General features: G+C 40.1%; 2 protein-coding genes across 3 annotated transcripts in view; one reads left to right on the forward strand and one right to left on the reverse strand.

Moving 5' to 3' along the window:
- CENPL (centromere protein L) overlaps nt 1-12,622 on the reverse strand; it is a 27,667-nt gene extending 15,045 nt beyond the window's left edge. Inside the window, exons 1-2 of one of the 2 annotated variants that reach the window (XM_015123292.3) lie at nt 11,926-12,622; nt 11,628-11,721 (exon numbers count right to left, since the gene is read on the reverse strand). The gene's annotated coding sequence lies outside the window, so the exon portion shown is untranslated. 2 annotated transcript variants of the gene reach the window in all.
- Nucleotides 12,387-22,107, forward strand: part of DARS2 (aspartyl-tRNA synthetase 2, mitochondrial) — a 41,665-nt gene continuing 31,944 nt past the window's right edge. The window contains exons 1-7 of the mRNA XM_015123799.3: nt 12,387-13,064; nt 14,043-14,142; nt 15,964-16,030; nt 18,322-18,423; nt 19,204-19,299; nt 20,033-20,156; nt 21,417-21,463. Of these exons, the coding sequence (XP_014979285.3) occupies nt 12,938-13,064; nt 14,043-14,142; nt 15,964-16,030; nt 18,322-18,423; nt 19,204-19,299; nt 20,033-20,156; nt 21,417-21,463 (663 nt within the window). The 5' untranslated portion in view covers nt 12,387-12,937. The remainder of the gene's footprint in view (nt 13,065-14,042; nt 14,143-15,963; nt 16,031-18,321; nt 18,424-19,203; nt 19,300-20,032; nt 20,157-21,416; nt 21,464-22,107) is intronic.

Genomic DNA, 22,107 nt, shown 5'->3' on the forward strand with positions numbered 1-22,107 from the left:
GCCTCCTCAAGTGGGTCCCTGACCCCCGTGTACTCTAACTGGGAGACACCTCCCAGTAGGGGCCAACTGACACCTCATACAGGCAAGTGTCCCTCTGGGATGAAGCTTCCAGAGGAAGGATCAGGCAACAGTATTTGCTGTTCTGCAAAATGCTGTTCTGCAGCCTCCACTGGTGATATCCAGGCAAACAGGGTCTGGAGTGGACCTCCAGCAAACTCCAACAGACTGCAGCTGAGGGACCTGACTGGTAAAAGAAAAACTAACAAAAATAAAGGAATAGCATCTACATCAACAAAAAAGACATCCACACCAAAACCCCATCTGTAGGTCACCAACATCAAACACCAAAGGTAGATAAAACCACAAAGATGGGGAGAAACCAGAGTGCAAAAGCTGATAATTCTAAAAACCAGAGCACCCCTTCTCCAAAGGATCACAGTCCCTCGCCAGCAACGGAACAAAGCTGGACGGAGAATGGCTTTGACAAGTTGACAGAAGTAGGCTTCAGAAGGTCGGTAATAACAAACTTCTCTGAGCTAAAGGAGCATGTTCTCACCCATCGCAAGGAAGCTAAAAACCTTGAAAAAAGGTTAGACGAGTGGCTAACTAGAATAAACAGTGTAGAGAAGACCTTAAATGACCTAATGGAGCTGAAAACCATGGCATAAGAACTTCATGATGCATGCACAAGCTTCAATAGCCAATTCAATCAAGTGGAAGAAAGGATATCAGTGACTGAAGATGAAATTAATGAAATAAAGTGAGAAGACAAAATTAGAGAAAAAAGAGTAAAAAGAAACAAACAAAGCCTCCAAGAAATAACGGACTATGTGAAAAGACCAAATCTATGTTTGATTGGTGTACCTGTAAGTGACGGTGAGAATGGAACCAAACTGGAAAACACTCTCTACGATATTATCCAGGAGAACTTCCCCAACCTAGCAAGGCAGGCCAACATTCAAATTCAGGAAATACACAGAACACCACAAAGATACTCCTCCAGAAGAGCAACCCCAAGATACATAATTGCCAGATTCACCAAGGTTGAAATGAAGGAAAAAATGTTAAACACAGCCAGAGAGAAGGGTTGGGTTACCCACAAAAGGAAGCCTATCAGGTTAACAGCAGATCTCCTGGCAGAAACTCTACAAGCCAGAAGACAGTGGGGGCCAATATTCAACATTCTTAAAGAAAGGAATTTCAACCCAGAATTTCATATCCAGCCAAACCAAGCTTCATAAGTGAAGCAGAAATAAAATCCTTTACAGACAAGCAAATGCTGAGAGATTTTGTCACCACGAGGCCTGCCTTACAAGAGCTCCTGAAGGAAGAGCTAAACATGGAAAGGAACGATCGGTACCAGCCACTGCAAAAACATGCCAAATTGTAAAGACCATCGATGCTAAGAAGAAACTGCATCAACTAACGGGCAAAATAACCAGCTAACATCATAATGTCAGGATCAAATTCACACATAACAATATTAACTTGAAATGTAACTGGGCTAAATGCCCCAATTAAAAGACATAGCCTGGCAAATTGGATAAAGAGATAAGACCCATCAATGTGCTGTATTCAGGAGACCCATCTCAAATGCAAAGACACACATAGGCTCAAAATAAAGAGATAGAGGAAGATCCACCAAGCAAATGGAAAGCAAAAAAAAAGGGAGGGGTTGCAATCCTAGTCTCTGATAAAACAGACTTTAAACCAAGAAAGATCAAAAGAGACAAGGAAGGTCATTACATAATGGTAAAGGGATCAATTTAACAAGAAGAGCTAACTAACTTTAAATACATATGCACCCAATACAGAAGTACCCAGATTCATAAAGCAAGTCCTTAGAGACCTACAAAGAGACTTAGAATCCCACACAATAATAATGGAAGACTTTAATACCCCAACATCAATATTAGACAGATCAATGAGACAGAAGGTTAACAAGGATATCCAGGACTTGAACTCAGTTCTGCACCTAGCAGACCTAACAGACATCTACAGAACTCTCCACCCCAAATCAACAGAATATACATTCTTCTCAGCACCATGTCACACTTATTCTAAAATTGACCACATAATTGGAAGTAAAGCACTCCTCAGCAAATGTAAAAGAACAGAAATCACAACAAACTGTCTCTCAGACCACAGTGCAATCAAAATTAGAACTCAGGATTAAAAAACTCATTCAAAACCACACAACTACATGGAAACTGAACAACCTGCTCCTGAATGACTACTGGTTAAATAACAAAATGAAGGCAAAAATAAAGATGTTCTTTGAAACCAATGAGAACAAAGATGCAATGTACCAGCATCTCTGGGACACATTTAAAGCAGGGTGTAGAGGGAAATTTATAGCACTAAATGCCCACAAAAGAAAGCAGGAAAGATCTAAAATCAACACCCTAACATCACAATTAAAAGAAATAGAGAAGCAAGAGCAAACACATTCAAAAGCTAGCAGAAGGCAAGAAATAACTAAGAACAGAGCAGAACCGAAGGAGATAGACACACAAAAACACCGTTCAAAAAAATCAGTGAATCCAGGAGTTGGTTTTTTGAAAAGATCAACAAAATTAATAGACTGCTAGCAAGACTAAAAAAGAAGAAAAGAGAGAAGACTCAAAAAGATGCAATAAAAAATGAGAAAGGGGATATCACCACCAATCCCACAGAAATACAAACTACCATCAGAGAATACTATAAATACTTCTACGTAAATAAACTAGAAAATCTAGAAGAAATGGATAAATTCCTGGACACATACACCCTCCCAAGACTAAACCAGGGAGAAGTCAAAACTCTGAATAGACCAATAACAGGCTCTGAAATAGAGGCAATAATTAATAGCCTACCAACCAAAAAAGTCTAGGACCAAATGGATTCACAGCCGAATTCTACCAGATGTACAAAGGGGAGCTGGTACCATTCCTTCTGAAACTATTCCAATCAACAGAAAAAGAGGGAATCCTCCCTAACTCATTTTATGACACCAGCATCATCCTGATAGCAAAAACCTGGCACAGGAACAACAAAAAAAGAGAATTTTAGACCAATATCCCTGAAGAACATCAATGCGAAAATCCTCAATAAAATCCTGGCAAACTGAATCCAGCAGCACATCAAAAAGCTTATCCACCACGATCAAGTCAGCTTCATCCCTGGGATGCAAGCCTGGTTCAACATATGCAAATCAATAAATGTAATTCATCACATAAACAGAAACAACAAAAACCACATGATTATCTCAATAGATGCAAAAAAGGCATTTGACAAAATTCAACAGCCCTTCATGCTAAAAACTCTCAATAAACTAGATATTGATGGAACGTATGTCAAAATAATAACAGCTATTTATGACAAACCCACAGCCAATATCATACAGAATGGGCAAAAACTGGAAGCGTTCCCTTTGAAAACCGGCACAAGACAAGGATGCCCTCTCTCACCACTCCTATTCAACATAGTGTTGGAAGTTCTGGCCAGGGCAATCAGGCAAGAGAGAGAAATAAAGGGTATTCAATTAGGAACAGAAGAAGTCAAATGACATGATTGTATATTTAGAAAAACCATCATCTCAGCCCAAAATCTCCTTGAGCTGATAAGCAACTTCAGCAAAGTCTCAGGATACAAAATCAATGCACAAAAATCACAAGCATTCTTATACACCAATAACAGAGAAACAGAGCAAAATCATGAGTGAACTCCCATTCACAATTGTTATGAAGAGAATAAAATACTTAGGAATCCAACTTACAAGGGATGTGAAGGACCTCTTCAAGGAGAACTACAAACCACTGCTCAACAAAACAAAAGAGGACACAAACAAATGGAAGAACATTCCATGCTCATGGACAGGAAGAATCAATATTGTGAAATGGCCATACTGCCCAAGGTAATTTATAGATTCAATGCCATGCCCATCAAGTTACCAATGACTTTCTTCACAGAATTGGAAAAAACTTTATAGTTCACATGGAAAAAAAGAGCCCACAATGCCAAGATAATCCTAAGCAAAAAGAACAAAGCTGGAGGCATCATGCCACCTCACTTCAAACTATACTACAAGGCCACAGTAACCAAAACAGCATAGCACTGGTACCAAAACAGATATATAGACCAAGGGAAAAGAACAGAGGCCTCAGAAATAACACCACACATCTACAACCATCTATATATCTGTTTTGGTACCAGTACCATGCTGTTTTGACAGTCTTTGACAAAACTGACAAAAACAAGAAATGGGAAAAAGATTCCCTGTTTAATAAATGGTGCTGGGAAAACTGGCTAGCTATATGTAGAAAGCTGAAACTGGATCCCTTCCTTATATCTTACAGAAAAATTAATTCAAGATGGATTAAAGATGTAATTGTTAGACCTAAAACCATAAAAACCCTAGAAGAAAACCGAGGCAATACCAATCAGGACATAGGCATGGGCAAGGACTTCATGACTAAAACACCAAAAGCAATGGCAAAAAAAGCCAAAATAGACAAATGGGATCTAATTAAACTAAAGACCAGGCTGGGCGCAGTGGCTCATGCCTGTAATCCCAGCATTCTGGGAGGCCGAGGCAGGCGGATCACAAGGTCAGGAGCTCAAGACCAACCTTGCCAATATGGTGAAACCCCGTTTCTACTAAAAATACAAAAATTAGCCAGGCATGGTGACGTGTGCCTGTAATCCCAGCCACTTGGGAGGCTGAGGCAAGAGAATCGCTGAACCCAGGGAGGTGGAGGTTGCAGGGAGCCGAAATTGTGCCACTGCACTCCAGCCTGGGTGACAGAGCAAGACTCCGTCTTGAAAAAACAAAACAAAACAAAACAAAAGACCTTCTGCACGGCAAAAGAAACTACCATCAGAGTGAACAGGCAACCTACAGAATGGGAGAAAATTTTTGCAATCTACTCATCTGACAAAGGGCTAATATCCAGAATCTGCAAAGAACTTAAACAAATTTACAAGAAAAAAACAAACAACCCCATCAAAAAGTGGGCAAAGGATATGAACAGACACTTCTCAAAAGAAGACATTTATGAAGCCAAAAGACACATGAAAAAATGCTCATCATCACTGGTCATCAGAGAAATGGAAATCAAAACCACAATGAGATACCATCTTATCCCAGTTGGAATGGCGATCATTAAAACAACAGGAAACAACAGATGCTGGAGAGGATGTGGAGAAATAGGAATGCTTTTACACTGTTGGTGGGAGTGTAAATTAGTTCAACTTTTGTGGAAAACAGTGTGGCGATTCCTCAAGGATCTAGAACTAGAAATACCATTTGACCCAGCAATCCCGTTACTTGGTATATACCCAAAGGATTATAAATCATGTTATTATAAAGACACATGCATACGTATGTTTATTGCAGCACTATTCACAATAGCAAAGACTTGGAACCAACCCAAATGTCCATCAATAATAGACTGGATTAAGAAAATGTGGCATATATACACCATGGAAAGCTATGCAGCCATAAAAAAGGGTGAGTTCATGTCCTTTGCAGGGACATGGATGAAGCTGGAAACCACCATTCTCAGCAAACTATCACAAGGACAGACAACCAAACACTGCATGTTCTCACTCATAGGTGGGAACTGATCAATGAAAACACTTGGACACAGGGCGGGAACATCACACACCAGGGCCTGTCAGGGGGTCAGGGGCTGGGGGAGGGATAGCATTAGGAGATATATCTGATGTAAATGACAAGTTGATGGCTGCAGCAAACCAACATGGCACATGTATACCTATGTAACAAACCTGCACATTGTGCACATGTACCCTAGAACTTAAAGTATAACAAAAAAATAAATTTTAAAAAATGTTAAAAAAAAAAAAAGAATCTGTCATCCCTTCACAAAGCTAATTCCTTAGCCACAACTAAGAGTTCTCCGTATCTAAGAGTAATCCATTCTTCCAGAAATAGACTTGATTTTTATCTGTGCAACAACCTTTACAGTAACAAGACAAATCCTAAACTCTTCTGCTAGGTTTAAGGTCTTTCTGATTCAGCTTCCTAATTTCTGATTCCTTATCTTCCTAATTCTCCTCTCCAACCTGGGACATAAACATATTCTTATCTTCATGTGGTTGCTTCTCAACTATATTCCCTACCTTAAGCATCCTTTTCCCATCTCACCTCCTTTAAGACCATGCTAGAAATTTGATCCCCTTTCAAAATAGGGTGTTTTTAACCTTTCGGTCCTGAAATACCTATGACATAGACTTTTATCTGTTATCTGTTATCAGTGGCTCATTCCTGGAAGCAGAGTATGCATGTGTGTGTATGCTATATGAGCTCTCAGCTCTAAGTCTGAAAAAATCCCTCAAGAATGTTCTACAACATCCTTGGAGATATATCAGCACACACAACTTTCCTCAATCACCCAGTCTGTACCACTCATTTTAGCCCCTGTTCATATACTTCCTTATACCATTTTTTAGTGTGTATTTCTTATATCCCCAGTAATACTAAGCTACTGTCACTGAAACCATGCTTTATATTTCCCAATGTATGTATAATTACCCAAATACAATGCTGAGTGTCCTTTAATTGTTAAACAAGTATTGGTTCAATTAAATGGAAGTATTTCATAGAACTTTCAAATTAGGGCCAGGCATGGTAGCTCATGACTGTAATCCCAACATTTTGAGAGGCTGAAGCAGGTGGATCACTTGAGCCCAGATGTCTGAGACAAGCCTGGGCAACACTGTGAGACTCCATCTCTACAAAAAATGAAAAATAACTAGCCAGGTGTGGTGGTGCAGGCCTGTGGTCCCAGCTAATCAGGAGGCTGAAGTAGGACTGCATGAGCCCAGGAGGTCAAGGCTACAGTGAGATGTGATCATGCCACTGAATTCCAGCCTGGGTGACAGAGCAAGACCCTCTCAAGAAAAAAAAGACACACAAAATTAAAATACAATTTTCATTAAAAGGAATTATCATTTCAAAGTTATGATTAGTCTCAGCCGGGCGTAGTGTCTCACGCCTGTAATTCCAGCACTTTGGGAGGCCAAGGAAAAGTGGATCACCTGTGGTCAGAAGTTTGAGACCAGCCTGGCCAACATGGTGAAACCCTGTCTCTACTAAAAATACAAAAATTAGCTGGGTATGGTGGCACACACCTGTAGTCCCAGCTAGTCAGGAGGCTGAGACAGGAGAATCTCTTGAACTTGGGAGGTGGAGGCTTCATTGAGCCGAGATCACGCCACTGTACTGCAGCCTAGGTGAGACAGAGCAAGACTCCATCTCAGCAACAACAACAACAACAAAGTTATGATTAGTCTCAACTACTACACAATTACCCCTTTGAAAAGTTTTTTATGAATAAAAAGTTATATTACTATATTTACTCATTTTATTTTATTTTATTTTTTGAGATGGAGTCTAACTGTTTTCTGGGCTGGAGTGCAACTGCACGATCCCGGCTCACTGCAACCTCTGCCTCCCAAGCTCCAGCAATTCTCTTGCCTCAGCCTCCCAAGCAGCTGAGATTACAGGCGCCCACCACCACGCCTCACTCATTTTTTTTTTTTTTTGTATTTTTAGTAGAGACAGGGTTTCACCACGTTGGCCAGGCTGGTCTTGAACTCCTGACCTCAGGTGATCCACCAGCCTCCCAAAGTGTTGGGATGACAGGCGTTAGCCACCGCACTCAGTCCATATTTAAATAGTATTATATTTAAAATAGTACAGGTTGAGCATCCCTTATCCGAAATGCTTAGGACCAAAAGTGTTTTTGGATTTCAGATTTTGTCAAATTTGGGAATATTTGTATCACACTGGTCAAGCATCCTTAATCCAAAAATCTGAAATCCAAAATGCTCCAGTGAACATTTCCTTCCAACATCATGTCAGTACTCAAAAAGATTCACATTATGGGACATTTCAGACTTCAGATTTTCTAATTAGGGATGCTCAACCTGTATCTTCAATTTCAATATATTAGACTAGGACACCATTTATATCTTGCACAGAACTCCATAAATTAAACATGTAGTCCTAGCATGGACAACATAGCAAGACCCCATCTCTCAAAAAAAAAAAGAAAAAAATTAGCCTAGCATGGTGGTAGTCCTAGCCACTTGAGAGGCTGAGGCAGGAGGACTGCTTGAGTCCAGGAGTTTAAGGCTGTAATGAGCGATGATCGCACCACTGCACTTTAGCCTGGGCAACAGAGTGAGATCCTCTCTAATTAATAAATAAATACATAAACTAAACATGTAGCATTATTTGTCCTTAAAGCTCAAATAATGTCCAGAGCAAGTTCATATACCACACAATTTATTTATTTATTTTTACAAATGTTCATATTAGCTTTATTCATAATAGCCAAAAATTGAAAATGACTCAGTGGGTGAATGATTAAATAAACTGTGGTACATCCACACCATGTAATAGTACTCTGCAATGAAAAGAAACAAATTATTGATACATGCAACAACTTGGATGTTAAAGCCAATCCAAAAAGGTCACATATAAAATTTCATACATTTAACATTTTTAAAATGACAAATTAAAGGAATGAAGAACAGATGAATGGCTGACAGAGATTAGGGAAAGGGAAGAGGGTGGGAGGGACATAAATGTGACTATAAAGAGGCAACACAAGAATTCCTTGTGGTGATGGAACTGTATCTTCACTGTGGTGAATACAGGAGTCTACATTAGACACCACACAATTTAAATAGCAGCTACTCTAAAGCATCCTAGCTTTACATGCACATTGAATTACCTATTTCAAAGGGAATTTTAATCAGTACTACTTACACAGAATGTTTCCTTCAAATTTGTTACTTGGTGCAATAATTGCTAACACTTATTGAGCATTCATCACGTTTCAGGTACTTAGTAAGCCCTTTATATTTTCTCATTTAATCTTCAAACAACCCCATGAAGTAGATCATGCTCCCAGCTGACAAACAGGAAATCAGACAAGTTAAGTAACTTACCAAAGTCAGCCAGTTAGAGTGGAAGAGTTAGGATTTGAATCCAGACAGTCTAACTCTGCAATGAGTGCACTTAGCTACTTCTTTCACGTTGCCTTTTAAACAGGGATCAATTATGAGGCAATATAAGCCCTGCTGAATTTGACTCCTTAAAAGAGAAATGCTATGAATTCCAAAAAGATTTTAAAGTCTAGGTGACTTTAAAAAGTCTAGCAATAAATGAGATGAGAAAAACACTTATCAGCACTAAGAGGGATGGTTTTGAAAAAATATGTCCGTTGAGTATTTAATGTTAAAGTAAAATAAAATAGCCCAATCCATGAATTAAAGATTAGCAAATGAGTTATTTTTACTTTACCTTCTCATCTCACACTCAAGAATGTGTAATTTTGCCCAGCACAATAATCAAGATGTTATAAATATACCTTGATCAATATATTACTGTCCCAATACTCTTCCTTCCAATCAGAAGCAAAAAGGTCCTCTTACTTGTATCTCCCCTAGACACCATCTCCTTTGTGTACTTCAATTTTTTTTTTTTTTTTTGAGACAGGGTCTCACTCTGTTGTCCAGGCTGGAGTGCAGTGGCCTGATACCACTGCAGCCTCAACCTCCTGGGCTCAAGCGATCCTCCTACCTCAGCCTCTTGAGTAGCTGGGACTACAGGCATGCACTGCCACACCAGGCTGTACTTCACTTCTCTATTATCTTTAATCACTCCTATACAGGATCCTTTTCTTTCATTGCCAAGCATATTCTAGTATTTCTAACATTAAAAATTTGTGTTTAAATCCAATTCCTCTCATTCCTTCTGAGACCAATCTCCTGGAAATGTGGTCTACACCTATTGCCTCCAGTTACTATTAAATATTTTACTAGAAATCTTCAGCAATCTCTTTTTTCCATCTATCACTATAAAGAAACTGCACTTTTGAAGATTATTATTTTTGCCAAAACCATGGCCAAATACTTTGTTCATCAAGTTTGTTCATCCTTCCTCCTCTAAACTTTCTGGGACCTTGTTTCCTGACACTCCATTTTTTAGGGGCTTTTCTCCTCCTTACTTTTTATAGTTCCAATTTCTTTACTGATTCTTTTTTCCCCTCATGTTCCAATAATAGGTGGCCCCAGACTCTGAAAATCATTCATTCTACATAGGAAAATAATCATTTTCTATAACTCCTAAATCTCTACCTTCAGACCATTACAGCTGCAACCCAGTCCTGCATTTCCAACTTCCTATAAGATGTTAAACTTTCATGTTGTCAGACTCATTAAGTTCAAAACTAATCATCTCTTCACATCTCATTCAATCTTTCTTTGCCAACTACTGTACTCTGTTTTGCTCAGTAATAATTCCATTTTTCCATTTTCTTTCCCCACTAAAAAAATACTTTCATCATCTTTTACTCTTCCTTCAACATCACCTTTACATCTAAAAAGTTAACTTTGTTACTTTGTTAACTTTATCATCAAATTCTGACATATTTCTTTTTTTTTTTTTTTTTAAGACAGAGTCTCACTCTGTCTCCCAGGCTGCAGTGCAGTGGTGCGATCTTGGCTCACTGCAACCTCCAACTCCCAGGTTCAAGTGATTCTCCTGCCTCAGCCTCCAAGTAGCTGGGACTACAGGCGTGCACCACCATGCCTGGCTAATTTTTGTATTTTTTGGTAGAGATGGGGTTTCACCATGTTAGCCAGGCTGGTCTTGAACTCCTGACCTCAGATGATCTGCCTGCCTTGGCCTCCCAAAGCGCTGGGATTACAGGCATAAGCCACCACACTTGGCCTCTGACATATTTCTTAAAAAGATATACACTTGTCCTCTTAGATGTGGGCTTCACTCTCATTCTCAATTATAGGTACTTATCTTGTTCCCAATCTTAGCCCCTTTCCCTAATCCATCATGTCTTTCATTGTCAGCACTTTTATCATTACCTTGCTTGAGATCCCATAACAGTTCCCATACAGCTATATGAAGTCGAATCAGAATTCCTGTCTGGTTTTCAAGGCACTACTGTATTTGATCTTATTATCTGATCCTATCCAGGTTCATTTTCTACTACTTCAGTTCTTACCCTAAGTAGCCTTTCCAAAATCCAACATTCTACATACACTTCCTCTAAGGTTTTGTATACAACATTGGGGGATGACGGGAGGTGGGAGTGAAGAAAGTTCCAGTAGACAATTCTTTAAAAGGTTAAATCACAGCCGTATAGCCACACATGCACCCCCTACTCTAGAGAGATGATCACTCTACTATTCTCCCTGCCTTTTTATTCACCTTATCGACAATTAAAAATACTTCTCTACTCCCGTTTGTCTGAGCAAATGTTATCCATTTTCCATGTGCCATCTCCTCAGAAGTTTTCCAGAGCTTGGCAGAGCTAGTTCTCTTGACAATTCCACTTGCAGTTGTAGTTCACAGCACACAAGTAAAGCTTTGTTGATTCTCTAGTGGTTAGTCCGTGAAGGGGCTCTGACTTGATCACTTTTCTACATTGCCACCAATACCTAAATCCAACCGCCCTAATGCCAATACTTAGTCGGGTACTATGCACGTAGTGCTTAAACACACCTCAACACACAAGTATTGTGAAGATAATGACCACAGAGCAGGGCAAATACAAAGTTAAAGCAGGTCCGGAACCAATACAAAGCATTTTTACCAATAAAATGCCGTGATGACGCTGTCACCCATTCCGGATTAATCAATCATTCTTCAAAAGTCCGGCTCCAAAACTATGTCGAGACTGAAATCCCCTGAAGAAAGAAAGAAAGAAAAAAAAAACTCGCCAAAATGACAGTTAAGAGAGAGGTCAGACTAACCCCTGGCCCTCCCAAATTCCCTCTCGCTCCACCACAAGTGGGTTCACAAGAGACACAAACGCACCCAGGAAGACCTCCACTCCCTCAGACGCGGGGCGGGCCCTGCGACTTCACTCTGGGAGGGACATTTCCGCTCACCCAGCTCTGCGACCCTCGCTCCTGCCGAGTCAGCTTCTGCTGGCGAAGGGGGAAGGGCAAAAGGACAGTGCGTCCCAACCCGTCCCTCTTCAGCTGAGCCTGTCAGAGACCAGCCCAGCTCTGAAATCACGCCGCTGTGAAAAGGCAATTCGGTCCTCCGCCGCCTCTTCAGTTTAAAATCGTTTCCCGACTCGCTCTGCGGCTCCACGCAGGAAGCCTCCTTAGCGCCTCGCCGATTCCGTATCAGTGAAGCAACTAAAATTGCCATTTTAACTGAGGGCAAGGCCGAGCCACTTAACCGCTATCGTCAACCTTTCCAACCGTGCTCGGTTGCTCGTCCGTTTCCCTACCGGTGGGAAGCTTTCTCTCAAATTTCCGCCCGTAGTAAGCATGGCGGCGGCACCTCACCACTGATTCGTTGAATTCTTTCCTCGTAATCTTGGGCACTAGAGGGCGGAGTTGAAGGGTGCTTGGACCCCCACGTCGATCTGTGTTTGGGTTCGGACTCTGGGAGGATTTTGGCTTTGCTCGCCTTCCTCTTTCAGAAGACTCGAGATCGGCCAGCAGGTCTGCGAGATTTGAAACGCGACTGTTACTCCTTGTTTTCCGGTTCTGGCCGCGGGAGCCTCTCGGGAAGCGTGGAAAGAAGGGTAGGGCGTATGCCTAGTGACCGCCTCTGGTTGTCGGGCTCGCGGCTGGCGCCGCTACGTGGAGTCGCTCTCTTTTCGTCACTTTTGGTTGCAGACTTGTTGAGTAGAAGTGCAGACTGATGCTTTAAGACTCGGGGAAAGGTCTTTCCCTTATCTCCACCCCGTCAAGCACCCCAGAGACCTTAGAGATTTGTCTTGTTTCTAGACACGTGTACTCGAATGTTGTGCGGAGGACTTAAATATTCGAGAAGAGAGTGGGAACTCCTGGAATTTTAAGAGATTTCTGTGTATTTCCAAAGCTGACTTTTAACTACCGGCAGCGTGGGATTCGTGATTGTTTTTCGCCATCGTGTGGCTCCAACATGACCTTCCCTTCTTGGTTAAGTCAGCTGTGCAGGGGTTTATCCAGACCCATCCGAAGAACCACCCAACCGATCTGGGGTTCTCTCTACAGAAGTCTGGTGCAGAGTTCACAGAGGAGAAATCCAGGTGAAAATAGCGAAGAGATCTGTCCTGTGAACAGTACTTCAACCTGTTATCTACGACCAGAGAGCTTTTATTCCATATTTTCCCCCATTCTTAACTGGATAGCCTTATGTGTAGAAGCAGATCATTCACTCTTTTCATTCATTATAAGGCAGATTTTTTCCCTGAGTTTTTAGAAAGACCACAAAAAGGTAACCACGTAATATATAGAATACTCTGCTTTTGGTTGATACCTTAAAAAATCCTTTTTCGGCCGGGCGCAGTGGTTCACGCCTGTAATCCCAGCACTTTGGGAGGCCGAGGCGGGCGGATCATGAGGTCAGGAGATGGAGACCATCCTGGCTAACACAGTGAAACCCGTCTCTACTAATAATACCAAAAAAAAAAAAAACAACAAACCATTAGCCGGGCATGGTGGCGGGCGCCTGTAGTCCCAGCTACTGGGGAGGCAGAGGAAGGAGAATGGCGTGAACCCGGGAGGCGGAGCTTGCAGTGAACTGAGATCGCGCCACTGCACTCCAGCCTGGGTGACAAAGCGAGACTCCGTCTCAAAAAAAAAGAAAAAAAAAATCATTTTTCACAGAATATAATAGTGTTTTCTAGTGTACAAGTGGCTGTTAAACAGTAGATTCATATTAAAACTAAATAGTTCCTGCACCATCCATTTCTACAGTTTCTAAAATCCTATTTCATTTGGGGAAGAAATGTGCAGTATTAAGAATTGGGTAATTAGGATTTTAGGTAAATGCAAATACTAGAAGATCAAAAAAATTTTGATTTCCTAACACAAGACAGAAATGTACGGTTATTCACTTGGCTTTTGACACATTTGCAGGTAAATTTAATAGTGAATGACCTGTTTCCCTGACATAACTAAGATGTATTTTGAGAATTTTTATTGTTAAGCAACCTGCAAGTGATGTATTTTTAATCTTGCCTTTTAAAGTTTCTTTTCTTTTTAAAAAAAAAAAAAAAAAAAAGAATTCAGTAGCTTTGCTGTCCGGACCAACACATGTGGAGAGTTGCGTTCGTCTCACTTAGGCCAAGAAGTCACCTTGTGTGGATGGATTCAGTACCGAAGGTAAATTGAGGACGACAGTCTAAGAATGCATGGTGGTGGTTTTCCCAGGGCAATTCTAAACCTTTACTAATTTACAACCAGTCCGAAGAATAAAACGTTTTGCAACTCCTGCAGGTTTAAGAATTTACTGAATTTTCAACTTTGTTTTGAAAGGCCTAAGTGTCATTCTCAGTAGGTACCAGTAACATCTGTTGAAGGGTATAACAATGAAGCTTGATCCACCAAATGGACTGAAATGATACTGGGCTTACTAAGACTGAAGAGTTCCTATGACCAGTAATTAAAAATGGGCCAGTCTCCTATAAACCAGCTGTTAAACTCCAATAGCATGGGGGAGAAAGCTCGTTTTATTCCATTTAGGTAGAGAACAAGCCCAGAAACAGTGATTCTTTAAGATCAGAGCCCATTTTTTGTTGTTGTTGTTGTTCATCTCTCTATTCCAGAACATTCCTGAATAGTACATTAATTCACATGGAAGAGATCCAAAATACATAGGTTATATGACCTTCTTTTTTTTTTTTTTTTTTTTTTTTGAGATGGAGTCTAGCTCTGTCGCCCAGGCTGGAGTGCAGTGGCCGGATCTCAGCTCACTGCAAGCTCCACCTCCCGGGTTTACGCCATTCTCCTGCCTCAGCCTCCCGAGTAGCTGGGACTACAGGCGCCCGCCAGCTCGCCCGGCTAGTTTTTTGTATTTTTTAGTAGAGACGGGGTTTCACCGTGTTAGCCAGGATGGTCTCGATTTCCTGACCTCGTGATCTGCCCGTCTCGGCCTCCCAAAGTGCTGGGATTACAGGCTTGAGCCACCGCGCCCGGCCAATGACCTTCTTAAAGAATATGTCCCAGCCTGGCGCCTAAGCCTGTAATCCCAGCACTTTGGGAGGCCGAGGCGGGCGGATCACGAGGCTAGGAGTTCGAGACCAGCCCGGCCAACATGATGAAACCCCATCTCTACTAAAAACACAAAAAAATTAGCCAGGCGGGGTGGCGCACGTCTGTAATCCTAGCTACTCAGGAGGCTGAGGCAGGAGAATTGCTTGAACCCAGGAAGCAGAGGTTGCAGTGAGCTGAGATGGTGCCACTGCACTCCAGCCTGGGCGACAGAACAAGACTCCGTCTCAGGTAAAAAAAAAAAAAAAAAAAAAAAAGGAGTTTGTCCCAAGTAGGTGGATAGTTTTCCCGTAAGTGTAGTGACTTTGTTTCCTGAACCCAAATCTGAAGAGGGTTTCTGTACCTGTTCCTGGTGCTGAGGACACTATGAGAAATAGAGGTTGGCATTTCTAGGACCTTTTGATGATTCATAGAGGTATTAAATTAGTAGTTGGAACTCTTACAGAAAATTTTAGATTGTATCTTTTTTTAGAAAAAGACTTTATATTGCTGTATTTCAAAAATGATCCATCAGATGTTTCCATTATGCTAAAATATTATCTTTGGATTTTACTATGTGCAAAGTTTCCAAATTTAATAAAATTTTCTTATAAGGACTTAAGCCAATAAAAATTTTTTTAATTGTTCATCTATAATAATTTTTCATTAATAAGCCATCTGTATAAGATTAATTTTCAGATAAGTAAACAATAAAAATTGAAACTGAAATAAAAAACAATATTTTTTCATCAATGAGCTACATAGATAACAACTGCATGAATGTAAAGAAAATACATAATTATCATAAAAAAGAAACATGAAAAATTGTAATTATCATAAAAAAGAAACATGAAAAATTGCATGGATTTTTGTTTTTTATTTTGTCTGCTTAAACTTTGGACTTAGAGATTTTATCTTAAAATGTTCCTTTTTCTTCCCCCTCCCATTAATCAGGCAAAACACATTCTTGGTCCTAAGAGATTTCCATGGGCTTGTTCAAGTTGTCATTCCCCAGGATGAGGTAATATAAAATTTCCTGTTATTATCTAAAAGCCTCTTTGATGCTGTGCCTAGGGTAAGCTAAGTAGTTAGATGAATATGTTAGAGGTTTTAAATTCAGAAGTTTATTGTTAATGAAAACTGAAAAATATCATAAGCAATGTTAAGACATGGCAAAAAGACCAGTGACCCAGTAGAATTATGAACCTAGGATATGAACAAAAACTTTAGAGGAAAAAAATATATAAATGGCTTGTAGACATAATGATATGCCCAGCCTCACTCATAGGTAGAGAAATGTGAATTAAAACTGCATGTAATTGTCATTTTTAACACATTAGATTGACAACACACTGTGTTTGGGAAAGCAGGTGCTCAATTCCTGGAGGGAATACAAATTGGCACTAGCTGAAGGGAGAGCAATTTGGCAATATCAAAACTATAAATGCATATATCCTTTGAGCCATTAATTTCACTTCTGGTAAATTATCTTATATCTAGACTTATACAGATGCAAAATGGCATATGTACAAGGATATTCATTTCAGGATTCTTTTTAATAGAAAAAATTGGGAACCACCCAGATGTCCTCCAATAAGAGACTGGCTTAAAAAATAATGTATATTCTTACAATAAGATACGCTGCTCAGCCATACAAAAAAGAATGAAGAAGTTCTATTCTAATAGCAAAAAAAAATTCAAGGAATACTGTTAAGTGAAGAACCGGTATTCTTGAGTATACAGAAGAGCAGCTATTAAACTCCAGCACTCTAGTGCTGTCTTCTGTATAAAAACTAGGGGAAGGAGGCAGAATATATACTCAGTTTGTGTGTGTGTGTGTGTGTGTGTGTGTGTGTGTGTGTGTGTGTGTGTGTGTGTGTATTTGCTTGTATATATGTTATGAAATGTCTCTGGAAGGATACCTAAGTATCTGGTAACACTGGGTGCTACTGGGGGAAGGAACTGAGGGCCTTGAAAACAAGGATGGGGGGAAACTTTTCACTGTATCTTTTTGTACCCTTTGAATTTGAAGCCATGTGAAGGTACTAACTGCTCAAAAAGTATTTAATTTAATTACCATTGAAATTAGATACAATATGACAGAGTGATATTATGAAAAAACAATTTTTTTAGTTAAAAAATTCAAGGCCAGGCGTGGTGGCTCACACCTGTAATCTCAGCGCTCTGGGAGGCCGAGGCCAGCAGATTGAGTATAGGAGTTGAGACCAGCCTGGGCAACAGAGTAAAACCTCATCTCTACTAAAAATACAAAAAATTGGCCCGGCGGTGGCTCACGCCTGTAATCCCAGCACTTTTGGGAGGCTGAGGCGGGTGTATGTCAAAGTCAGGAGTTCAAGACCAGCCTGACCAACATGGTGAAACCCTGTCTCTACTAAAAATACAAAAATTTAGCCAGGTGTGGTCGTGGACGCCTGTAACCCCAGCTACTCAGGAGGCTGAGGCAGGAGAATTACTTGAACCCAGGAGGCAGAGGTTGCAGTGGGCCAAGATTGCACCACTCTACTCCAGCGTGGGCGACAAAGCAAGACTCTATCTCAAAAACAATAATAATAATACAAAAAATTAGCTGGGCATGGTGGCGTGCGGCTATAATCCCAGCTACTTGGGAGGCTGAATTGGGAGAATCTACTGAGCCCAGGAGGTTGAGGCTGAAGTGAGCCAAAATCACACCACTGCACTCCAGCCTCAGCAACCAGAGTGATACCCTGTGTCAAAAAAAAAAAAAATTAAAATTAAAGAATTAGATAAAATAAGGAACTTCTATCACACTTACTGGGCAAAGTTGGTTTCTATTGTAATTTTTACTAATGCTTGTATGCCTAAGAAAAATATTAATTATTCAGCTCTTAAGTTTTGAAATAAATAAAGAGCAGTGAATTATCTTTTAGGGATCAACATCCAGAGATGAGTATAGCTAACCCTGGAGAACTCCTCTGACTTTGACTCATTATTGCTATTGGATTTCACTGTCCCTAAGACTAACCCTGGAGACAATTGCTTTTCAAGTATCTGGGACTTGTTTACACTAATAACAGTCACTCTTATCCTTATTTTCCTTTAAGGAAAGTTTTTAAAGCTCTTAACTAGTAGCTTTACTTGCTGTATTATATAGAGTCAAAATGGGGATGCAATTTTTACTAAATTTGGTAATAAAGTCATTAAGGAGCAGTCCCAGCCTGTATGGTAATTAAGCTGTGACTATTAACGTTTTTAAAACCAAGGACTTACAATTACTGAAGATTCCTGTAAGTTCATTTGTTTCTCAGAACTCTTTTCCCCCTTGTTCTGTAGTCGGCAGCCTCTGTGAGGAAGATTTTATGTGAAGCCCCTGTGGAATCTGTGGTGCAAGTGTCTGGTACAGTCATTTCCCGTCCTGCAGGACAGGAGAATCCAGTAAGTAGTTTCGAAGATAACTGTGTAATTTTTGTTGTATGCATTTGCACTGTCTGTGTACACATTCTGGCAACACATGACTGGACGTTAGGCACTAAAGTTGAATAAATTCTACAAATGAACTGACAAATTTCAAAATCTTGACTATAAACACACACATCTATGTAAATATGCATGTTAAGTCTTGCTCTGTCGCCAGACTGGAGTACAGTGGCACAGTCTCGGCTCACTGCAACCTCTGCCTCCTGGGTTCAAGCGATTCTCCTGCCTCAGCCTCCCCAGTAGCTGGGACTACAGGTGCGTGCCACCACGCCCAGCTAATTTTTGTATTTTTAGTAAAGAGAGGCTTTCACCATGTTGGCCAGGATGGTCTCCATCTCTTGACCTCATGATCTGCCCATCTCAGCCTCCCAAAGTGCCAGGATTACAGGCGTGAGCCATCGTGCCCCGCCCTTTTTTTCTTTGGAGACAGGGGTCTTGCTGTATTGCCCAGGCTGCTCTTGAACTCCTGGGCTTAAGTGATCCTCCTGTCTCAGCCTCCCAAGTATCAAACTGCAAGGATATGCCATGACATTTGTTGATGTCTGAACACATCAGCCACAGATATGCATAAGAATGTCAAAATCATGCACAGACACGTATGCTTCATACTATACACTATACACTAGAAGGACTTTGCACATTTTCCGTATGTAAATAAATGCATATGTTCTACAAATGTGTATTTTGTATATATCCTAATGAGTAATTTTTAAAACACTTCCTTTCTCACTCTCCAAGAAAATGCCAACAGGTGAGATTGAAATCAAAGTTAAAACAGCTGAACTTCTGAATGCCTGCAAGAAGCTGCCCTTTGAAATTAAGGACTTCATGAAGGTACCATCCTCTGTTATTAATAAAATAGAGTATCTAGAAAATGTTGATGACTAGTCAAGTATTTTCAGAGTTTTTTTAAAGAAAACTTGAACTTCTACAAAATTAAACATTTTATTGTAGACACATCATGAAGTGTTCGCTTAGTTGTACAACCTCTTGACAAACTGTTCTGAAATAGTGACAGTTCAATAAACTGTTGCAGTCCCTAAATACCTAGACTGTTTTTTCCGACAGATTAAAATGTGATTCTCTCTTTAAAACTTGAGGTGTTATATTATTCAGGTTTTTTGTTGCTATTGTTTAACATTTGAAAGGAAATTATGTCTAGCTTAGAAATGGCCAAATGGGACAGGGGATCCTGTACCTATTAAGTGATAAAATGTGTGCTTAGAGCAACTCTTGACTTCCCAAGCATATAAATATAAGTAGGATTACTATAATTTAGAATGTTCTTTGCCAAAGTTTAAGGGGTTGATGGAGCTACTTTTTAGTCAAGTAGGCAAATTCCAGTCAGTGAAGAGTGATATTAATAATAATGAATAGTAAAAAAATGTAAAATCTGCACTACTGACAAACTTAGAAGTTGTAGGAATTAACAGCATACAGTGGGCTACTTGATGATAGAAACTAAAGACAGAGCTAAAGTTTTTGAAAATTCAAACTCTATTTCTAAAGATAATACCTTTCTAATATTGAAAAATATTTAAATATAAAAATCTTTCAATTTCTTTAGAAAACAGAGGCTCTTCGGTTGCAGTATCGCTACTTAGATTTGCGTAGTTTCCAAATGCAATATAACCTGCGACTGAGGTCCCAGATGGTCATGAAGATGCGGGAATATCTCTGTAATCTGCATGGTAAGAGAAATGCCTGGATGCTCTTTGGAGATTTTTAGCATCTCTTCTATTTTATTCAGCAGTTTTGTTGTATATTTTCCTTAGCATCAGGTCAGATGTTGCCAGAAGTCTGGAATTCACTCAATGTGTCATATAGTTTTTGAAGAAAAGTTAATATTATTTTAAAGATGATAGTGGCTATTACATTGATTAATGTATGATAGTATTTCCCATCATTATCAAAGGCAGGACAGCCCTTTGGCTTTTTCTATAATATTTCTTTTCTTTTTTTCTTTTGAGACAGAGTTTTGCTCTGTCTAAAGGGCAGTGGCATGACCACAACTCACTGCAGCCTCAACCTTTTAGGCTCAAGTGATCCTCCTGCCACACCTTCCCAAGTAGCTAGGACCACAGACAAGCATCACCATACCCAGCCAATTTTTTTTTTTTTTTTTTTGAGATGGAGTATTGGTCTATCACCCAGGCTGGAGTGCAGTCACATGGTCTCGGCTCACTGCAAGCTCCGCCTCCCAGGTTCACGCCATTCTCCTGCCTCAGCCTCCCAAGTAGCTGGGACTACAGGCACCTGCCACCATGCCTGGCTAATTTTTTATATTTTTAGTAGAGATGGGGTTTCACCGTGTTAGCCAGGAGGGTCTCCATCTCCTGACCTCGTGATCCACCTCCCAAAGTGCTGGAATTACAGGGGTGAGCCACCGCACCCGGCCTCCAGCCAACTTTTAAAAATTTTTTGTAGAGACAGGATCTCATTATGTTGCCCAGGCTGGTCTCAAACTTCTGGGTTTAAGCAATCCTCCCACTAGCCATCCCAAAGTGCTGGGATTACAGGCATGAATCACGATACCCAGCCAGTTTTCTTAATTCTTTATCATGTGCATACATCATTTATTGGGAGCTCAAAATGTCATGTGAGTTAAACTAGACATCTCATTCAGTCCTGGACTTTTTCTGCTACATTTGTATTATTTCTACACTAATAGAACATTTTAAAAATCAGAATAGTTCAGTAGACAAGAATCCATTAAATATTTAGAATTATTTTATGTGGACAGTATGCTTTATGAACAGAATAGTATTTATGAAAATCTTCAGCTTCCTTCTTAGATTTGTAGAAACCAGCACCAGTAGACTTGGTAGCTTATTTCAGCTAAAATTCTTAATTAAAGGGAAGCCTCAGATTTGTTGTACTATATTGTGGACATCATATATGACAAATTTCACATTCCTATCTACTAAGTGATAATGTTTCTCTCTTTTTAGGGTTTGTGGATATAGAAACCCCCACATTGTTTAAGAGGACCCCAGGGGTATGTATATTCCTTCAATCAGTCTATTAAATATGTCCTATTAGTTATAAAGCTAGACCACTTTGCCTTTATATTCACTTGGTCCACTTTTATTTTATTTACTGCCTCAGGATGGTCATATTAACTAGGTTTTTCTGAAGAATTGAGAAAATTATTTGGGTATTTTGAGTCAGAATCATTTTATTCCACATAAGTATTCTTTCCTTTGAATTTTTTTGTTTGTTTGTTTTTTGGTTTGTTTTGGGGTTTGTTTTTTTGGTTTTTTTTTTTTGAGACAGAGTCTCACTCCATCATGAGGCTGGAGTGCAGTGGCATGATCTCAGCTCACTGCAACCTCTGCCTCCTGGATTCAAGCGATTCTCATGGCTCAGCCTCCTGAGTAGCTGGGATTACAGGCAGGCACCACCATGCCCGGCTAACTTTTGTGTTTTTAGTAGAGACAGAGTTTCACCATGTTGGCCAGGCTGGTCTCGAACACCTGACCTGAAATGATCCACCCACCTCGGCCTCCCAAAGTGCTGGGTTTACAGGTGTGAGCCACCTTGCCCGGTCTTGTTTGAGGTTTAAAGATGTAAATCATTAATAAATTGTTTGTTTGTTTGTTTGTTTTAAGACAGAGTCTCATTCTGTCAGCATTCTGTCAG

This window comes from Macaca mulatta, chromosome 1 (assembly GCF_049350105.2).
Source record: "Macaca mulatta isolate MMU2019108-1 chromosome 1, T2T-MMU8v2.0, whole genome shotgun sequence".
Taxonomy (NCBI): Eukaryota; Metazoa; Chordata; class Mammalia; order Primates; family Cercopithecidae; genus Macaca; species Macaca mulatta.